This window comes from Cryptococcus neoformans (genome assembly GCF_000091045.1).
Source record: "Cryptococcus neoformans var. neoformans JEC21 chromosome 12 sequence".
Taxonomy (NCBI): Eukaryota; Fungi; Basidiomycota; class Tremellomycetes; order Tremellales; family Cryptococcaceae; genus Cryptococcus; species Cryptococcus deneoformans.
In genome coordinates, this window is record NC_006681.1 from 868244 (window position 1) to 886940 (window position 18697).

Here is an 18697-nt window from a genome sequence, read left to right on the forward strand (position 1 = left end):
GTATGATGGAAGTACTGTACGTACCTGGTGGAATCTATATAACGAGCGGGACGATCGAGATCAGTCAGTCTGGACACGACCAATCTTTTTCGTATATAAAGATTACTTCATTTGTCAATTATACCTGATCTCAAAGGTTTCTTAACGTTAATTGAGTACTTATCATGTCTCGTAATCTTACCCGACGGGATACCAATGGCGGCGACATCTTTAGACCAATGGGGAAACATCTCATTCGGGTATTATAATCCTTCAACAGGCCGATTTACCTCTTCTCCAGCCACTCACCTGACTCTCTAAGCCGATGGCAATTGTAGCAATCAACACACCCAGTCTTATGCTCCAGGCCGCTCAGAGATGAATCGGCATCCTAATTCTGCCATGGGGATCTCCATCGCTCCTCCTTCTTCCACTGCACTCAAACGGCCCGTATTTTCTTCAGCTTCATGGACGTTTGGGGCCTTTATCGAGGTCACCGAGCCCTGTCCTTCCTCTGAGCATGTTTCCTGGTTTGCCAGAGGTTGTTAACAGCTCAACTGTGCGCTGGGGCGATGGAACTAGGTAAGCGATATTCAACTGGTAGCACTTCAGTGTCTTTACTGATATGAAGGACCTTATTTTTAGAGCCAGACGTTACCTCTCAGTAGCCAATAGCTTTAACAATGATCTATGAAACCAGCTCGATCGTAGAAAAACCGTCTCCAATCTTGGCAGTGCCATGTTCCAATATCTCAACATCGAGCTCAAGAAATGATCAGCTGGATCCCTGACAACGATGGTGATTCTCTTAACTTTGTCCGAGAATGGCAAGAAAACGAATTTGCTTTCATCACCAACCGCGATATTCCTCCTCCACCTGAATCGATGAGGACTTTGGTTTTCCCGCTTCTTACGGCGACTGATAGAAACAATGATACAGTGATGATGATAGATAACGGGGAAATAATAGAGAACGATGGGCAGAGGGAGTTTTACAATATCAATGCACATATTGTAAATGCGCGGATAAACTGGGAAGAGGAGGTTGTGCCGTTGGTGAGTGAGTGGTGGGGGTCCGTGACTTTGTGGGCACGTTGCACGATAGTGGGGTTCCGACCGTTACCGAAGGCTGGAGTTCCTAGCTGGTTTCATATAATCATATAATCTCGTAGATGTACGCCGTGGTCGGCGTAAGAATAGACGGATATTATTGTTTATAGAAGACAATGAGCTTGGTATACGATTTGAACTTGCGATTTGAGAAAAGAACTTCGAATTCCTGTTACGCTGTTTTTATGAGGTTTCGTACGTAAGCAAGTGGCGAAACAAAAATAGAACGGCAGTTCTTGGCGGAGCCCTACAGTATTATGTCGATCACGAAACTGCGTCCAGTTTCCCGTCGTCATTTGTCATCTTCTCCAACCATTTCCCTTCTCCTTTTCTTCCCTCTTCCTTCTTGTGTCTTGCTTCTCTCGACTTTTATCTTAGCATCTTCATTTCAACTGCTTATAGGAACACCTTAAATGGCCGAAGATAATCATAACGAACCTCCGCCGCCCAATATACCGACGCCTACTTTCCCACAATCAAAAACAATAAACACAGCTTTCGCACGCTCACCCACTACCGATAGTGAGATCGAGCCTGCTGACGAGGAAGAAGGAGATCATAGACCCTTCAACCCACGTACTTCCACTACTGACGAGCATCAAACGCTCTTCTATCAAGACGCAAGTCACTTTAATGTTGAGCATCATGTCGGTCGAGTTTGCCGCAGTTTTGCGCCACTCGCACTCCTCGCCATCATCGCGCTTGCATTCATTCCTGTTGCATCTGCTACCGACCTAGATCCCTACACTTCATGTCCAGCACTTCCTCAGAAGAATACTCCTATTCTCTCTACCACCGGTTACGTTTTCAACCATGTTGTAAGGTTTATCGGCCTTGACGACAGTTTCGTCGGCCAGCACCTCGCAAATGTCAAGAGGAATCTCGACAACACGAGTATAATTGAAGCTTGTATGGTACCTGTGCTCGTATTGTTGAGTGGCATGTTTGCGGGTTTGACTCTTGGGTGAGTTAAAAGGCTTCCTTTGCACAAAGGAGCATTGATTGATCTCGCGTAGTTACTTTTCTGTGGATCAGACTCAGCTGCAAGTGCTTGCTATTTCAGGAACACCTAAGCACCAAGAGTATGCTAGGCTTATCATGCCAGTCCGGTACGTCAGCTTCTAATTGTATTTTGGACGTTATTGACGTATAAAAAAATGCAGAAAAAATTCACACTTGCTTCTTACCACTCTAATTCTCGGTAACATGATTGTTAACGAGGCACTGCCTGTTGTCATGGACGGTCTTTTGAGCGGTGTTGTATCCGTCGTCGTCAGTACCGCAATGGTTGTCATGTAAGTCTCATTCATATCATGCCCTCTTTTCAACTGACATCAGTGTAGTTTTGCCGAGATCATCCCTCAATCAATTTGTTCCCGGTATGGTCTCCTCATTGGTGCTCGTATGGCCTGGCCAGTCCGTATCATGATTTGGATCGCTTATCCCATTGCATGGCCAATCGCCAAACTTCTGGAATGGGTTCTTGGTGCGCATCACGGAATCATCTACCGCCGAGGCGAACTTCGCGAACTCATCAAGATGCATGCCGCGGGCGGTGAAGGTGGTGGCGACTTGGATTTTGATACTGTACAGATCACTCAAGGCGCTTTGGACCTTGCTCGAAAGACGGTTAAGGATTCCATGACAGCCATTGAGCAAGTGTTTATGCTTCCTATCGAGGCAAAGCTCGACTATGAGACATTGGGGCATGTTGTGAGGTCTGGCCACTCGCGTATTCCGGTCTACCAGATGGTCGAAGTTCCTGATATTGATCTTTCGGCTCCTACTCTTGGTCCCACTAAGACAAAGATGGTTAAGAAAGTTTTGGGCAGTTTGCTTGTCAAGAGCTGTGTTCTGCTGGATCCTGAAGGTGATTCTAATCAAGCTTGCAGCTAAACCTACAACGAATGCTACTGACTGAGTCGCAGACGCTACTCCTCTTGCTTCTATCCCCATCAACGCCATCCCTTCTATCCCATTCGATGAGCCCTTGACCAACATGCTCAACGTCTTCCAAGAAGGTCGCTCACATATGGCCATTGTCTCTCGTCGTGTACGCCGTGTGGGGCCTGTCGATCCCGAAGATGCCCAGTCTGCCATGACCGCTGCTGCCGGTGGCCTTCGTCAACGATTCTTCCGAAGGGTTGCTGGAATCTCTGGTAATCGATCATTCTCTGATGGCGACTCTTCTGCTTCTGGAGAAGAAGACCTCGAAAAGGGCGAAGGAGGGAAGAAAAAGAAGCGAAGGCGCAAGAACGCTGAGAAACATGATCGGGCTGGTAGTTGTAGTTCTGACAATCACACTATCGTTAGACCCATTTCTAGTGACGATGACGGGTTTACGGAAGCCGATGAAATTAAGCGTATGGCAAAGGAACAGCAAGAAGCAGAAATGAAGCAGCAGCGCGGGAAAGACAGCAAAAAGGGATCCCTCGTTCAGGCCGCGAAGTTGACTCAGCTCGAGCAAAGTGTCCCTGCCGATGCTCAATTGTCTAACGACGCTGTGGAAAACTTCTTCGATGGTTTGGAAGGCGCACCATTGGGTATCATCACGCTTGAGGATGTCCTGGAAGAGCTTATTGGAGAAGAAATTTATGACGAGTAAGTCATCTTTGTAATGTATAGAGAATTCTTGACTGATAAGCGCGATAGGTACGACGAACATGGAGTGCCTCGTTCAGCAGCATCCGCTTTCGTCCCTCTTGAAGCTATGCTTGCTGCTCGAAAAGCTGCTCTCGCCCGTCAAGAACTCGCTATTGCCCAATCTACCCCAATTCCTCCAGTCAGCGATGCCGATGTTGAGCAAGTTGTTGCCGCACCTACTCCTGGTGCCGGTCGACGGGTCAAGGCGAAGATTCAGATCCCCAAGTTTTCGTTGAAGAAACCCGTTTCTCAACCCGGCAGGCCTAGAACTGAGCGTTTGGCTGCTAATGAAACGCCTGCCGCTACTCCCCCAGCTGATCCACCTTGTTATACCAATAAACCCGACGAGAAGTCCACATACAGCGCTCAAATTATCACAATCCCTGGTGAATTGGATGAACCGCCTTTAGCTTGTGCACAGTCAGATAGCAGGCTTGTTAACCGCCGTCTCTCTACTCCACTTGATTCTGGTGCTACCGCCACTCCTTCACCTCAGCCCCAGTATAGCTTATCAGTCCCAGGCCCTGCATCTGCTGTACCCACTCGTCTCCTTCCTGCTGGAGGGACTGTTTCAACCCCAGCTGTCATACCTACATCACATCAACCGAGCTTGTTGAACGAAGCAATCTTCATTGGGCGTGAGCGAAAGCGTATGGCCGCTTCCCACCCTGGTCAGGTACGAAGCCAAAGTTCTGGTCCTACCGTATCTTCTAAGCAACCTACCCCTCCGATTTCAGTTTATGATTTTGGTATTCAAGCGGCGGGAGTGAATGGAGAGAGAGTTGAAGGACAAGAGATTGTATCTCCCCGGCCGATAGCAGCGCAACAGAAGAAGATCCCCAAGTTCAAGAGTGTACCCACGCCTGTTGCTACTCCCTCTTTTGGCTTCGATCCATCAGCCGAAAGCAAGAGTAGCAGTCGGGAGGAAAAGGAGTAAGAGTAGTGGTAAGAGTTTGATGTAACGAGGTAATGTGCGTTATGTCTGAATGAACGAAGGCAGCGAAAGGCGAAGGGGGAGTGAGTGTAAAATGCAGGATGGGGATCTTGGATTAGATATGTATATGGGATATTTTGTCTATAGTTATAACTCAAAACGATGCATATGTCAGGCTACCTGAACGACCTTCTCGAAGATGGAGCTAATCCCAAAAGTAATACATGATGATGCAGTATGTTGAATATGCCAATAATGCTGATGAATCCGAACGTCGACTAACTATCACACGGCTATATGATCCCATTCAAAATCCCTCTCCATTCGTCGTTCAAACCCTCCCTAACCTTCCATCCCTTTATTTCACCTTCCTGTCCCTCCGCTAACCAGCTCTCCACCATCTCAAACTCATCATCTTCCGACCTGTCAAGTACGTCCACCCTCCCCTTCCCTTCTAAAGCTAACGCTGCCCAGCCCACAAGCATCATCCCTGGCGGTCTCTCATCCACCTGCTTCAACGCCGGCTGAATCTTCTCAAGCGTCGAGAGAATTACTCGCTGATCAGGAGAGGACGCGCGTTCAATAACGGCGATCGGCAAGTGGGGCGGGTAAGCAGCGCCATCACGTCCGGTGGCAGTAGTGGCAGTAGTGGACGTGAGGACCTCGATGATTTGAGAAATACGCGCAACACCCATGAGCATAACGAGAGTTCTAGATTTGACATAGCCTGGTAGCTGAACAGCTTTCCCTTGCCTTCCCACACCAGTACAGAGGACAAGAGATTCCGCGACGCCTCGTTGAGTGACGGGGATACCCATCATGAGCGGCGCGGCGAGAGCGGAGGAGATACCTGGGATAACAGTTGATTCAAACCCGTGCTGTCGGAAGTAGAGCACTTCTTCACCACCACGCCCATATACGAATGGATCACCCTGTTTCAGCCTGACCACTGTCTCACCCCTTTGTGCACCTTCGAGAGCAAGTTCCATCATTTCATTCTGGGCGCCTTCGGCGTTACCGGGGAATTTCTTTGCAATGTGGAGTTTGGTAGAGTCCGGGATAAGTGCAAGGATCTCGGCGGGGACGAGTTTGTCGGAAAGGATGAGGGTGGCTGTGCGGAGTGCGGTGTGGGCGGCCATCGTGAGTAAACCAGGGTGACCGGGACCGGAACCGATAAGGAGGATACGGCCTTTCTTCTCTGAAGCGTTAACTGTCTTCACGTCGTGGTGAGGAAGGTAGCCTTCGTCTCGCTGGCCCCAAATATCTAAAGCCTTGTCCATCTCTTCATTTGAAATTTTCGCAAGATGTTCAAAGCTGTAGTACTCTGACATCTGGTACACCCATCTCATCCTTCTCAGTTGTTGCTCCTCGTCGCTCAGCTGCTGGGTGACTTCTTCAGAGTTGCGGCGAGAAATGGATGGGGTAGGGAGTTGGGGTACGGGCGTATTGAGAGGTCCGTCGTCTTCTTCCGAGATCTTGGCTCGGGCTTTGGCTCTTGCCCGGAGTTTCCCAACGTTATCAACTGCCTTGCCTACGTCTGCAGGTAGTCTGCTGACAATCTCTCGCTTTATCCTTCCGCTCATTCGACAGCCTTGACCGTTAGTCGATACTGCCACTTGCAAGTGCGAAGGGCCATCGGCACCGGCGAAACGGTGTACAGAGGGGAAAGTGTAAGTGGAGAAATGAGGCTGGTCAGAGATGTTGACAGGGATGTGAAGCGACAAACAGGTTTGGTAGATGATTGTCGCAGAAGCGAGGGAGCGTCGAGAAGGAGTGGAGATGAGGGTATCGGTAACGCATGCGAGAGAAATGTCATGCTTTGTAAGGAGTTCTGACCAGGCGACAGAATCTGAGGCTGTATTCTGGAGGAGGGAAACCCGACCACCCTCTTCAAGCTCCTTGACCTCCTTAGCCACCTCTTCAGACGACGTGAGAAGGAAAACCTTGGCGTCGGCTTCGAGGAAAGTAAGCGCTCGACTAGCGGCGAGGCGATTGGAACCGACAATAAGGACAGACAAGGTGCGAGGGTGGAAAGTGAGTGGAAGGGCAGCAGGGAGTTGGGTCGGTTCTTCGGTAAGTGTGGAAGCTAATTTCTCGGCGAGAAATTCAGCGCGCAGCAGGGAGGTGGAGACCGGAGAGTAGACGGCATCACGTTTTAGAGCAACGGCAATGTATCGGCCGAGGACAATAGATACGATTGTAGGGAGAATAATCCATGTCCCGTTGGGGATAACCCAAACCATCCAAAATGTCCGCCTGTCATTGTGACCAACATTGCACCAGCCACAGAAGTATTCTGGATAGTCGTTAGCGCTTGTTCACAAGAAATGCTCTGAATCTAATGGACGGGGAAAGCCATCGTATTGAAGCTCCACTCGTCACAGCCGTTCACCGGAAAGATAGAATTGCAGAACTCTTTGCTCATGCCCTGCGGACCCCTATACCTCACTATACCTCAAGTGATACGGGGAAAAATGAGACCAAGATTGGTGGTTCTACCGGAAGATCGCCGGAATGCCATCATTCCAATGTCACACTTTCAGAATATTCTGCTTTCCGATTACACCTTCAAAGCGATCCGCGACTTTATGCCATGGCAAACGACAACATAAACCAACCCCCGCCGCGAGGAACATGACCGAGGAATTAAACTCACCCTGAAGGAAGTATAAAATTGTCTTTGAGGCAGTCATAACAGTTCCCACAAATCCTATTAATGGCGCTACGGCGTGCAAGGGCTTGTCTCGAGGGGAAATGTGTTGGAGATAGAGGTAACCGATGGCGAGGAAGATTTCAACGACGTTAAGAAGGGCTGTGGGAAATGAAATTAGAAAAATTGGAGTTACGAAAAGTTAAGTCCCACCTTGGGCAGCTGTAAATCCATCTTCTTCGTTGAAAGCTTTCCACCCATAGAGATAGTCGATCTATGCCATGTCAGTTAAACTCTTACACCTGTACTGCCGAGCTCACTTCGCCATAAGGAAAGTCGCTAGTTTATGTCAGCTCATTGCGTCAAGACAAATAATGTACCCACTTGTAAGGTTTCCATATCCAAGAAAGATCGCCGCCAGGCAAGCTTCGTGGTCTCATGAGACAGTATCCGGCATCTAGCGGCGGAGTTAGTGATGGCCCACGGGAAGGAACGATTTTGCACGACTTACCCCACGAGACGATAAGAGTCGTGAAAAGCATCCAGAGTGATATCCAGAGGGGTGGCTGGGAGGCTGGGGGGCTCATGGTGTTGGCGTGAAAGATGTGGGTGATGAGGAATGGAAAATCGGATGAATCGCTCGCTCGCTCGCTGATATAGATTGTTTTTGCTTGGTCGTTCGTATTTTCTTGATTTCCAGAAATGACGAGCTCCGGAGCACCCAGGCCCCATTCCGAATAATACGGCAGAAGTTCCTGACGGTGATTGCCGCTAATGGTTTGTATTTTTGTTTTACAAATAATTGTGTAATCTGCGACTACAAAGATTGTTAGACCTCGTAATTAATGGAGATTTGTAACAGCAGCTGTTGCAGTGCGCCCTCGATTTTTAATAATGGCCTTTCTTCTGCTGGTCATGGTATGTACCCGTTCTGTTGTCCAGTCCGTGACCCGTATGTCGACTTTTGTTATTCCGTACATGACACCGCCATATGATGCTTAGCCTTTCCTTTAAACTGGGGATACGACGACCCTGTCCTTCTCAATTAAGAACAGGCATCGCCGATCTCACCCTACGAAAATCTAACACTGCTGAGCCATGAAGAAGGTTGGTACCACGGAGTCATATAGTGGCCTCTTCGGGCTACGGTTTTCATTAATTTTCGGTTTCTCTGTTACTTAAAAGAAGTTCCGGATGCTTTTCCTTGTATCTGTGAGTGGTTGTTTCCGGTACGTTATATGAGAACGCTGATTTAAAGTAGATAGAGCTGCTTCGTCGGTAGATGGTACGGGTAACATAATGCATTCCAAGCGTACATACAGCCAACATAACAATCTCGTGATCCCGAACGGAAAGATCTCGTGAAAAACACTCAGAAAGAATAGTAAGACAACAACCTCGCAATCTCGTTCTCACAGTTTACCGATATTTCGATCTACCTTGGCTTGATATCGACTCAAATCGACCTAGCTCAACCTGAGAAGAGAGAGGCACTGAATGTTGGATGGAGAGAATGGGGAAGGGATAAGCTACTCGGAGTCAGAAGGAAAAGCTGAACAAGGAGAAGGTTGGGCGCGAATAAAGGAGACCTAACAAATGCGAGTATACGAGTATCAGTACATCATCCTATGCGGCCCAACTGAGAGTGACAAGTGAAAGAATAAGAAAGACGAGCCTACCTTCCAGTCTTCCTTCTCTTCGTCGAAGAACACGTGGTGAATGATCTGGAACTTGGGGAACTGATTAGCGGGGAACTTGGGATCGCCGCCAAGGCGATCAAGGACTTACTCGATCATCCGTCTTCATAGCCTTGAAAAGTCCCTCTGCATCACGAGTAGTGAGTGTAAGATCCAGACCGTTGAGACGGATGTTCCCGCCAGACCAGAGGTCGAATCTGGCATTAATCTGTGTTTTTTTACGTCGGCCTCATATCTCTTAAAAGGATCCATTGAGAGTGATCCAAAAGTGGAAAGGGGAATAGGACCGACCTTGTGAGAAGCCAATCTATCGATCATGTCTTCCCAAGCTCTCGAATGAGTTGACGAACGGGAGCTGGTAGAGGTGGTGGAGATGGCAGAATTGTCAGAGGAGGAGGAGAGGGAGCGAAAGGATTTGTGGCTGAGGTTCATGGTATTCATGGTATGGGTAACGTCGGAGGGTGTAAAGGAAGCGAAGGAAGGCGGATAGACTGGATAGACGTTTGTTTCGTCGTTGTGTGGTAAGAATGGAGTATTATATGAGAATCGGTGGCGTTCAGCTAATAAATCACAAGAGTAGAATATAGAGAAGTTGGGACGAGCAAACTGATTTTGAGGATGGTTTTTATACCTCTTTTGAAGCCTTACCGGTGAATTCGGTCAGACGCCATACTGGCTCAACAGCTCCGAGCTCGTCGGTTTCTTGGTTGTAACCACAAGATGCCGGTAACAAGCATACCCTTCCCACCACGCCAACTATCGGACATCGAGATTGTCTCATGTTGAGACTGCGTGCGTGATGTGATGACTGATGGAACGATGAACGGAAGACGATGGGAGATGATAGCCGTGAGATAGCGGGTGATGATCAGTCTGCAAGCTCGAGAATGAGACGGTCACACATGTTCAATGAGTTCCGTAAAGAATGGAAAAGGGGATAAGGCGTGCCTGCTGGAAGTGCAGAGATCAGGAATAAACATCTGTTAGGGCATCACTCGGTGCTCAAGCCGACCGACCTTCCCCATGATGGAATCCAAGATCCAAAAGCCGCCACCTACAAGGCCCATCATCCTAGCCCATCACATTGGGGCAGGCTAGACGAATTCAGCGGGGAGAAATGGACCGGAAAAGACACGTTTACCGGGAAAGTCATGCTGATGATGGTCTAGAGACATTTCGGTAGGAACAATTAATAATGGCCTTGTGGCTGCTCATTGATCTGAACGTGCGACAAGGGGCACAGGAACCGACGGAAGGAAGATGAAGGACGGCAAACAAGCCAAGGCCAAAGGAGCCCACCTACATCATCTGCTGACAAGCATTTGTTTTCTACGAAGGACCCTCAAACGGCCGACATCAACGGGAATCTGAATGGTATCAAAATTCTTGTAGACCATGCAAAACAAATAAAGTTAACCAGAATCTGAAGAAACTGCTAACTTAGCGAACAAGTATGACAGAACCTCACGATGTAAGCTGTGAATCTCACATACGTTACATACAATTGAAGACTAAACTACCAAACCAACTGCGCTCCTACATATCACAGAACAACACGTATTCCTTTTACTTCTGGTCCTCATGATATGCCTTCTTTCCCTTGTATGATACAATCACCAATCCTTTCTCAGTCCTATTACATCCACATCAGCCTGCAAACTAATAGGTCTCTTATCTACAGCCGACTCTTGAGCATTGGCTTACCTGCCGAAAGGTTCTTGCTCGGTGCAGGGCTTGTACTCGTCTCAACATTGGCGCCCGTTGACGCAAGAGAGGCTGAGGATGGAGAATTGGGAAGGGGACGTAAACGGGACTGTCGACCTGCCATAGGTTCCAGCTTTAAACCTTATCAGCGCCATGCTTCCTTTCACAAGCCAAAAAGATACTCACGCGGCGCTTGATCTCCTTCAACGGCTTTGTCACCGGCTTCCAATGTAAGATTCCCTCCTTCAAATCCCGCAGCTCTCCTGGGAAAAGGTCTTGAACCTCTGCGCTATCCACCAACGCTCTCATGATCCACGGCAATTCATAGTCGTTACGTGCATCTCGAGCGGAGAAGGGCTCGACTTGGAGAGGAGGCATGGGTTGACGCGCGCGGCCGGCGTAAAAGAGGTAATGGACAGCGAGGGTGTAGCAACTGAGTTCTTCGTAAGGGGTAGAATGGCCAATACCTGAGAATCGTCAGAACCTTATGCTTTCTCATAGAAGCTCGATAGCATGTATCTTACCAGTCAGACTCCCCGCGGTGGCTTCACTCAAATGCTCCACTAAACGCTGATCATTTATTCCTGCGTTCCGCAGCATAAAAGCGAAACAAAGTAGGTTAGTCATAAAGTCAGACTGGGTATACGATGCCCCGTCGACATATAACGCCCTTAAGAGCAGCGGATGCGTCGCAGTACTAAAGGAGGAGCCGTAGATAGGTACCTAAAAAATCGCAATCAGCAACCTTCCCTTGATGGGAAAACAAGGCGTCAAAAGGGCACTCACTACCTGATCATTCAGAGACGCCAGCAAAACCACGCGAACTTCATTCTCCAGTACCATTCCCAGTGCCCTTTGGTACTCTACGCTAACCGCCGAGCTCGTATCCTGAAACCCAAACAATTCCCTGGCAGCTGCATTCTCAAACCATTGCAAGTATGGTTGTATCATTGTGCTCGTACTGATCGAGTACATTGGTCCTAAGTGAACGCCACACATAGCGAGCATCGCGACCTTTTGGTATCCCCCTTCGGCACCAGGGATGGAGAAGTCATCTGGAAATTTACGCGAACGGGGGTAAGAAGGTATGACACCGATTGGACCGAAAGCCCATTCGCATCTGGCGACAGCTTCGGCATTCAGGGGAGTACGAATATGGCCTTGAGCAATCATGCGTGAGATGAGATGGGTGGTCACGATGCATCCTTGGGAATGAGCGGCGAAGAAGATGGCGTCGGCTCGACGAAGGTCGTTGATCCAAGCTGGATTAGAAAGGTATGCTTTGTACAGCCTATCAAGATTTGTGTCAGTATCCATATTTTTACACACCCCTGACAAAGACACTGACTTGTCAACCCTCAATTCTATAGTGCCTTCGCCTTCCAGCGGCATCAACGTCAGCCTTAATTCGCTTTCGTCTATCCCTTTCTCCGCAAAAAACTGTTTCACTGCTTGTCCCATCATGTTCGCAAACTTGACAGACGTCCCCGTAGGTTCACCGATAACCGAATTGAGCATTTTTGCTGGGAACCTATCCGAGAGAAGAGAGATATCAACCACCATCCTGTTTGATTGAGAGGATGTATAGAAATAGGGATGAACATACCATCCATGTACCCCAACGACGACGACTCTTTTCACATCCTTCCATCCGTCCTCCGCTCCACCATGCTCCAGCCCTATCCTCCTGGGAAGTTCTCTCCCAACCTTTCTCCCTTCTTTTCTACCCCTCTGTTCCGCTTCAGTATCCACCCAACCTCCCTTAGAGACTTCATCCCCAACTCCACCTCCACCATAAACGTAACTTCCCACCGCACCAAGAACCTTCCACGCAACCCCCGTCGTAGCCGCGGTAAGTCCCTTATGCGGCGGCTGTTTGCTGTCGAAAGATCGAGGAGAAGAAGGTGGTGAAGGCGGTAGAGGCGGGAACGAACGCGGAGGACGATCAAACGTGTTTGAGAAAGTGGGTATGACAAGGTTTGGCTGTACAGCCGGGGGCTGAGGATGGGGCAACGCTGACTCTTTCGGGTTTGTCAATGACCTCGTTGAACTCTTCCCTGGAGATTGATGGTCCTCAAGAGACTTATTCTTTGGCGATGCTGAAAATGCAAGGCTGCCAACATTGCCGGCAAGTGACGAAGCATTTGACAATCGCTTGGCGTGTTTGTGGACGTCGAGGTTCCTCGAAGGCTTATGAGTGATTGCCGATGGTGTTGATTTTGTAGGGGCGGTAAGGGGTCTGTTCTTATCTCCGCTTGCGCCTCCGCTCGTTTTGGAACTAGTATCCTCCACAGTTGCGTTTACAATTGATGATTCACTGGGGAAATTGGGATCATTTGAAAAATCCATCACCTCTCCTTCACCCGTACCGCCTGTGTCCACCGATCCAGCGGTAATCTTCTTTTGGTTAGCTCTGAACGCTAAATAATTTAACCATCCGGCAGCACTAGGCCGCCTTGATGTAGATGGTGATGTAGAGGACGATGGAGCCGATGGAGCTGATGGAGCTGATGGAGCCGATGGAGCCGATGGAGCCGATGGAGCCGATGGAGCCGATGGAGCCGATGGAGCCGATGGAGCCGATGGTTGGGACGATGTTGAATCAGGAGCAGGCACGGACGTGGTAGATATCCTGGCAGGAGATACATTACGCGAAGTGATCTTAGTGTTAGATGGAGTGGTAAGAGGAGTTAAGAGTGCTGGTTGAGGTTCTGTGGAAGACTTCGGCGTATCTGTCGGTTGCGCTGGAGGCACTGCAGCTGCAGAATTACTCTCGCTCTCAGGTGCGATAGAAACTGTTTTCGAGCTCTGTGCCTGACCTTGTTTTGGTTCGGGAACGACAAATGAATAAAAGTAGGATGACCAGGGAGTCGCTTGACCTCTGGGAGTGGGTGCGGTGGTTTCTGTAGGCTGCGGTGGTGTAAGTGTTTCTTCAGAGGTTTGAGTGGCTGCACAAGGAATGAGCAAAAGCGAGATACGATGAATATGGATCTCACCATTTTCTGGGCGGACCTCCTCCTGTTTATCCACCCCCGAATTGCTCGCCGAGCCCTTGTGTTCCCCTTTTTGCGACGATGCTTCCTTCCCTTCTGCACTAGATCCCGACCATCCCAAATAATCTCTGAAACCCCTCAAACTCGCCATAGACTGCTGAGGACGCACCGTCTTTTTTTGTTGCGATTGTCCTTGGGCATGCGTGACGGTGGCTAATGGATCTGTGGACTCTGCAGAAATAGACGTCGGTGCAGAGAGCTCAGCGGTGTGCGAAGGAATGTTGCTGTTACTGAGGGAACTCATGTCTGGCCTCACTTCACCTTCTGCAAGTGGTGGATTAGGAGATGATTTGTCAGTCTCTTCTTGCTTTCTCGTGTCTTCCTTCGTTTTGATTTCATCAGCAATTTGCACCGGCGTACCAAAACCCCCGGGTCCTTCTATCTCGCTAGGCTCTGCCGCATCCTTCACTTCATCACCCTGTTTGAAACCGTGTTTTACGCTCTCCACAATGGCCTGACCTTGCGAAGGGTGCAGTGAAGTCAGAGCAGACGGCCTGGAGTTCCTTGAGAACGAACTAAACCAGCCTTGCTTTCCCTCCTTCTCAGATAATGGCAGTGTTTGGGATTGCCCAGTTGAATTTCTCGATGGGTTTTGCTCAGGTGGCAAAGATAAAATTTGACCGGCAGATTTGGGTGGTTCACTACGCGTCGTTGCTTGTTGTGAGGGCTGGGGTGTTTGTGAGACTGAGGGTGAATCGGAATTGGTCGCAGTAGATGCAGCCGGTTCGGTAGGAGGTTCGCGTTGTGGCTCATTGATAGATTCTGGAGATTGGCCCTAGACGCATTCTGTCAGAGATGATCCAGACCATTCGAAAAGCGGTGAGACTTACCTCTACAGTCTCCTCCGCCTTCCCTTTGCCCTTACCTTCCCCCTGTTTCGGAAACGTAGGAGTAGGTGATGTCCATCTCAACCACGAAGTACTCGTCTTATTGCCTAATCTCTTGCCTTGACTGCTCAAAGGGTCTCCCTCTCGTTTTAGTGACGGTGTAGGCAGTGCAAGACTCCCATTCGAGGCATCAGCCCCTCCTTCATTGGATACCCCAGGCTCTGCCACCGTACTCAAAGGCGAAGCTAGCATTGATCTACCTCTTCCTCTCTCATCATCCCCTACGAATGGAACAGATCCCGTGTCGGTGGCAGTTCCAAGCTCATCAGCCGTTCTCGGACTATCCCGCCCTACTCCATTTCCTCCACTACAATGCCTTGCCGTTCCCGCGGTCGCTAGCGTGTTAAGCGTATTCGTCGTCGCCGCACTACTCCTACGACTTCGAAGTCCCATCAGCCTTCCGCCCAGATCACCGTCCAATTGTCTCGAAAGCGCCTCTTCGCTCGCGGAACCTTGCCTTTTGGGTATGGTCCCTGTAACTGAACCGCCCCCATTTTTCCCTCCTTCAGTCTCAACTGTCGGAGTTTGAGGTTGCGTTGTTGGCTCGGACTGACCCTGCGCAAACACAAATGCGGTGCTAGATGATGGCTTGGCCGATGGGATAAGCAGGGACGGCGGCGGTCGAGGCTGTGGCGTGCGCGATGGGGTTGATGACTGGCGCGATGGTGCTGATAACTTGCGTGATGGTGTGGAAGTCTTTCTGGATGGTGTTGGCGTGGACATCTAAAACATTGCCTGGGATACTGGAAGTTATCAAAGGTAGGAATCGAAGGTTATATGAATTTAGATGGAAACTGAGAACACATCGATCGACGGACGGAACGCAAGGTCAACATCATCGTCACCATAAAAGTGAGTATAAAAGCCGTGACGTGTAACTTTGACATCCACGAGTGGCAAAACGCGATATTACAAGCATCATGTTGTCCGTCATATACGTACGTAACATGAACCGCACAGGATCAATAGCGTAACAATTAAATGGAGAGAGAGCGTATTATTGCAACAATAGAGATAAAGGCTCTATAAGCTTTAAGGCACCTTGGATAAGAAATCGTGTGGCCGTAGAGACCGTGACTTCGTGGTGGTTATTACTTCCCACCGCGCACTATGTTTTATTAGATGCAGAGAAAATCAGTCAACGGAAAGATCTACATAGTCTATATATGTATGCTACTATATTTCAACAAGCCTCTCCTATCCTACATAAGTCCCGCTTCGTATTATTACATCATACTATGTCGCGCCACTCGTCGCCGCATATGCTACTAGTAGTAGGTGCTTATCTCCCCTTATGAGTCTCTCCAATCGACCCCCAAAAACTGACCTTCTCCACTCCTTGCACAAGCTGCTCCACATTCCCCAACCACATGCCTAACATCTCCTTTTTCTCTTCCATTGTCCTTGTTTCCGCCTTCGCCCGCCCTGTTAGTCCTGCTTTAGCACCCGTTGCCGTTTCGGCATCCGATTCATTTCGCTCTCTGCCTTGAACATCCCGATAATTCCTCGACAGTACCCGTTTCGTAGCTCCTAAGGGCACTTCCCTTCCATCCTTCCCTATTTGTGCGCCCGATGAGGCTAAGCTGGAAGACGTAGCTGTCATAGCTGTGAGGCCCGAACTCGAAGCACTGGGTACCATCCCCTTTGTCAACTTCGCTGGGAAACCCTTCGATCTCGCCCTCACCCCTCGTATCTTCTCCATCTCTTTGTTTTCTTTCATGTTGGACATCGAGGTTATTCCACTCGAGTTAGGGGTGTGATGGGCATCTGTATGAATGCTGGCAACAACGGAACTGGGTAACCTAGGGACAGGTGGAATCTCAATAGATGGCACTGACGCTGATTCTGACGGTCCAGTTGGCGGGGGAAGAGATAACCCAGAAGCGTACGATTGAGCTCTCGAATGTCGGGATCTTGATGATGTTGAGGATCTCGGTGTCCTCGAAACCAACGCCGAGCCAGAGCTGCCGCCTCTCTGTCTCTGTGCCCGTCCTTCTCCTTCACCTTCTTTTTCAAAGTTGGACGAGTGCGCAATGGGGAAGCTGGAGCGAGCGAGCGGACTGGGACTAGAGCTCACTCCTCGTCTAAGACTTGCGCTCCGACCCAACCCAGCATCTAGTCTCGCTTTATTGCTATTCCCGCCATAGCTCAAATCAGCCAAAGAAGGTTGTGTACTCGACCTTGATATCGCTCGGGAAGCTGTGGAAGGTACGACAGTAGATGATCCAGATGACCCAGAGTGTGAACGTTTTGAGCTCGCAGTGAGGTCGAACGGATCATCTGATGTACCTCCTTTTGTTTTGAAAGTCGAGGTCGTCATTCCCAGGTTTGACAATCCTATCCCCAAACCCACTTTTCCGGCACCACCGTCATCTCTGTGTTTCAACATTGCCGGAGTCCGCGCATCAGGTACATGAGAGCTAAGAGGGGCGTCTTCGTCCAACATTCTCGACAAACCGGTGGTTGAAGCACTTGGTCTCAATCTCCCGTTGGATTCTTGAGGTGAAGGAGGTATAATGGTCGAGGATATGGCGGGTGAAGCGGGAGAAGCAGGTACTGTAGGTAAACCAGGAGTAGAGCTTGATGTGTTAGCGCTTGCGTCAGAAAGATGGCGTGTAGCAGGGGTAAGGTAGCCGAGGTTCGGCCGAGGTCTTTTAACAGGCGTTTGGGGAATGAAAGGGACATCTATATCTCCCAGCTTCTCTTCGCTGGTGGTGACGGCGATGGGTGGCTTGGTCCTTGGCAATGTGGGCGGAGAAGTAGGGTATAGCTCGCTTGATGTCGTGGACGAAACAGAAGAATTGGAGATGTTGCGTTTGTTGACGTCGCTATTTTGTTGCTCCGGAAGGAGATAAAAGTATAAAAACTCGATGCACTTCATTCTAATAGGGTGGTGTCAGTCTTTAGGAAGATGGATCAGAAAAGACGGAAGACATACCGCACATCCTTTCCCACATTAGAACCTTTCAATACTCTCACCACCGCTTCCAGTCCGCTTAGCTTCTCAAATTTCCTCGCATTTTCCGGAGAGTCAACAAGAACGCAAAACAGTAGCTCAAGGATGTTATATGATATTGGCTTGTCGCTCTCATGTGGCGGTGGTTGTGATCGAAGGAGAAGTAATAAATCAATAAACACCTGCAAACAGTCACTTCGTACATCAGCGAGAAAAGGAAAGTGGTTCTCACCTCCATAACCCACCCCTCTCCAACAAGTCCCTTACATCCTCTACTTAACAAACACAGACCTTGCAATATTCCCACTACAAGTTTCAGCTCCGGTATTAGGCTCAAAGCCAGTTCATCACCGGCCGGAAGAGAAGCGTGGGAAGAACGATGCGAGAGCGTAGATGTGTGTCGAGTCAGAAGGTTCACAAGCGTATTGTACGCTTGAAAATCTGTCAGCAATCCTCCAATTAGGAGCTACGGTATCTTACGATTGAAAGATAGGAACTCTTCAAGGACGTCAAATTGTTGACCAGCACAAGCTTCAACCACAACCTTTTCGACTCCTTTTAGCGCTGCCATCCTTCTTCTACCTGAGCTCCTTAGGGATTTCAACTATATACTCATGAGGATAATTCCATTGGTAGGATGAGATAAAAAAATACTTACATCACTCAACAGCTCTTTGACATCTCCTTCACCGCGTCCCTTTTTCAACCCATCTCCCGGATACTTATCCTTCTGTCGGTCATCAACCGTCCCTTGTAACCCATTGAGAATATTAATGCTTGCATTGCTTGACTGTTCGTTGACTCTTGGGAGGACACTTTGCCTTCTTTTGGAACGGTCCAGTTGTTGACGCGGTGTATTTTGTTCGAGAGACAATGGCGAGGCCGAAACAGGTGAGCCGGCGAGAAGGGATAGAGTGGATGTGGAGTGGGATTTCTTGTGGGAGGCACGCATTCTCCGAATGGCAGATACGAAGTAGAAGGTCTGGAGTATTGAAAACAATGAAGGAGTGGAGTTAATAATAGTCGATTGGATGTTTGGTTGAACGAAACAACAACAGCCGCGAGAGATGTTTTACGTAAAGGC

General features: G+C 49.1%; 5 protein-coding genes across 5 annotated transcripts; 1 reads left to right on the top strand and 4 right to left on the bottom strand.

Annotated features, from left to right (window-relative positions):
- The first annotated feature begins 1392 nt into the window (after nt 1-1392).
- On the top strand, nt 1393-4832 carry CNL06730 (conserved hypothetical protein). Its single transcript, XM_568192.2, has 6 exons — nt 1393-2053; nt 2106-2198; nt 2253-2384; nt 2433-2959; nt 3018-3690; nt 3742-4832. The coding sequence occupies exons 1-6, from the start codon at nt 1503-1505 to the stop codon at nt 4667-4669; spliced, it is 2904 nt and encodes a 967-aa protein (XP_568192.1). The 5' UTR covers nt 1393-1502; the 3' UTR covers nt 4670-4832.
- CNL06740 (uroporphyrin-III C-methyltransferase, putative) lies at nt 4828-7970 on the bottom strand. Its single transcript, XM_024658236.1, has 6 exons — nt 7828-7970; nt 7701-7773; nt 7637-7655; nt 7530-7590; nt 7323-7478; nt 4828-6962 (listed from the first exon to the last, which is right to left on the bottom strand). Exons 1-6 carry the CDS (start codon nt 7901-7903, stop codon nt 4960-4962), a joined length of 2388 nt encoding a protein of 795 aa, XP_024513898.1. The 5' UTR covers nt 7904-7970; the 3' UTR covers nt 4828-4959.
- A 646-nt stretch (nt 7971-8616) lies between these two features.
- CNL06750 (hypothetical protein) lies at nt 8617-9821 on the bottom strand. Its single transcript, XM_024658237.1, has 4 exons — nt 9305-9821; nt 9105-9221; nt 8996-9046; nt 8617-8905 (listed from the first exon to the last, which is right to left on the bottom strand). The coding sequence occupies exons 1-4, from the start codon at nt 9452-9454 to the stop codon at nt 8846-8848; spliced, it is 378 nt and encodes a 125-aa protein (XP_024513899.1). The 5' UTR covers nt 9455-9821; the 3' UTR covers nt 8617-8845.
- A 676-nt stretch (nt 9822-10497) lies between these two features.
- CNL06760 (conserved hypothetical protein) lies at nt 10498-15427 on the bottom strand. Its single transcript, XM_568195.2, has 9 exons — nt 14601-15427; nt 13714-14545; nt 12324-13665; nt 12066-12248; nt 11504-12008; nt 11242-11440; nt 10904-11184; nt 10718-10850; nt 10498-10646 (listed from the first exon to the last, which is right to left on the bottom strand). Exons 1-9 carry the CDS (start codon nt 15378-15380, stop codon nt 10627-10629), a joined length of 4275 nt encoding a protein of 1424 aa, XP_568195.1. The 5' UTR covers nt 15381-15427; the 3' UTR covers nt 10498-10626.
- Nucleotides 15428-15800: 373 nt separating this feature from the next.
- On the bottom strand, nt 15801-18611 carry CNL06770 (conserved hypothetical protein). The gene is made up of 5 exons (XM_568242.1): nt 18272-18611; nt 18094-18217; nt 17846-18045; nt 17596-17795; nt 15801-17539 (listed from the first exon to the last, which is right to left on the bottom strand). The coding sequence occupies exons 1-5, from the start codon at nt 18563-18565 to the stop codon at nt 15940-15942; spliced, it is 2418 nt and encodes an 805-aa protein (XP_568242.1). The 5' UTR covers nt 18566-18611; the 3' UTR covers nt 15801-15939.
- Nucleotides 18612-18697: the final 86 nt, after the last annotated feature.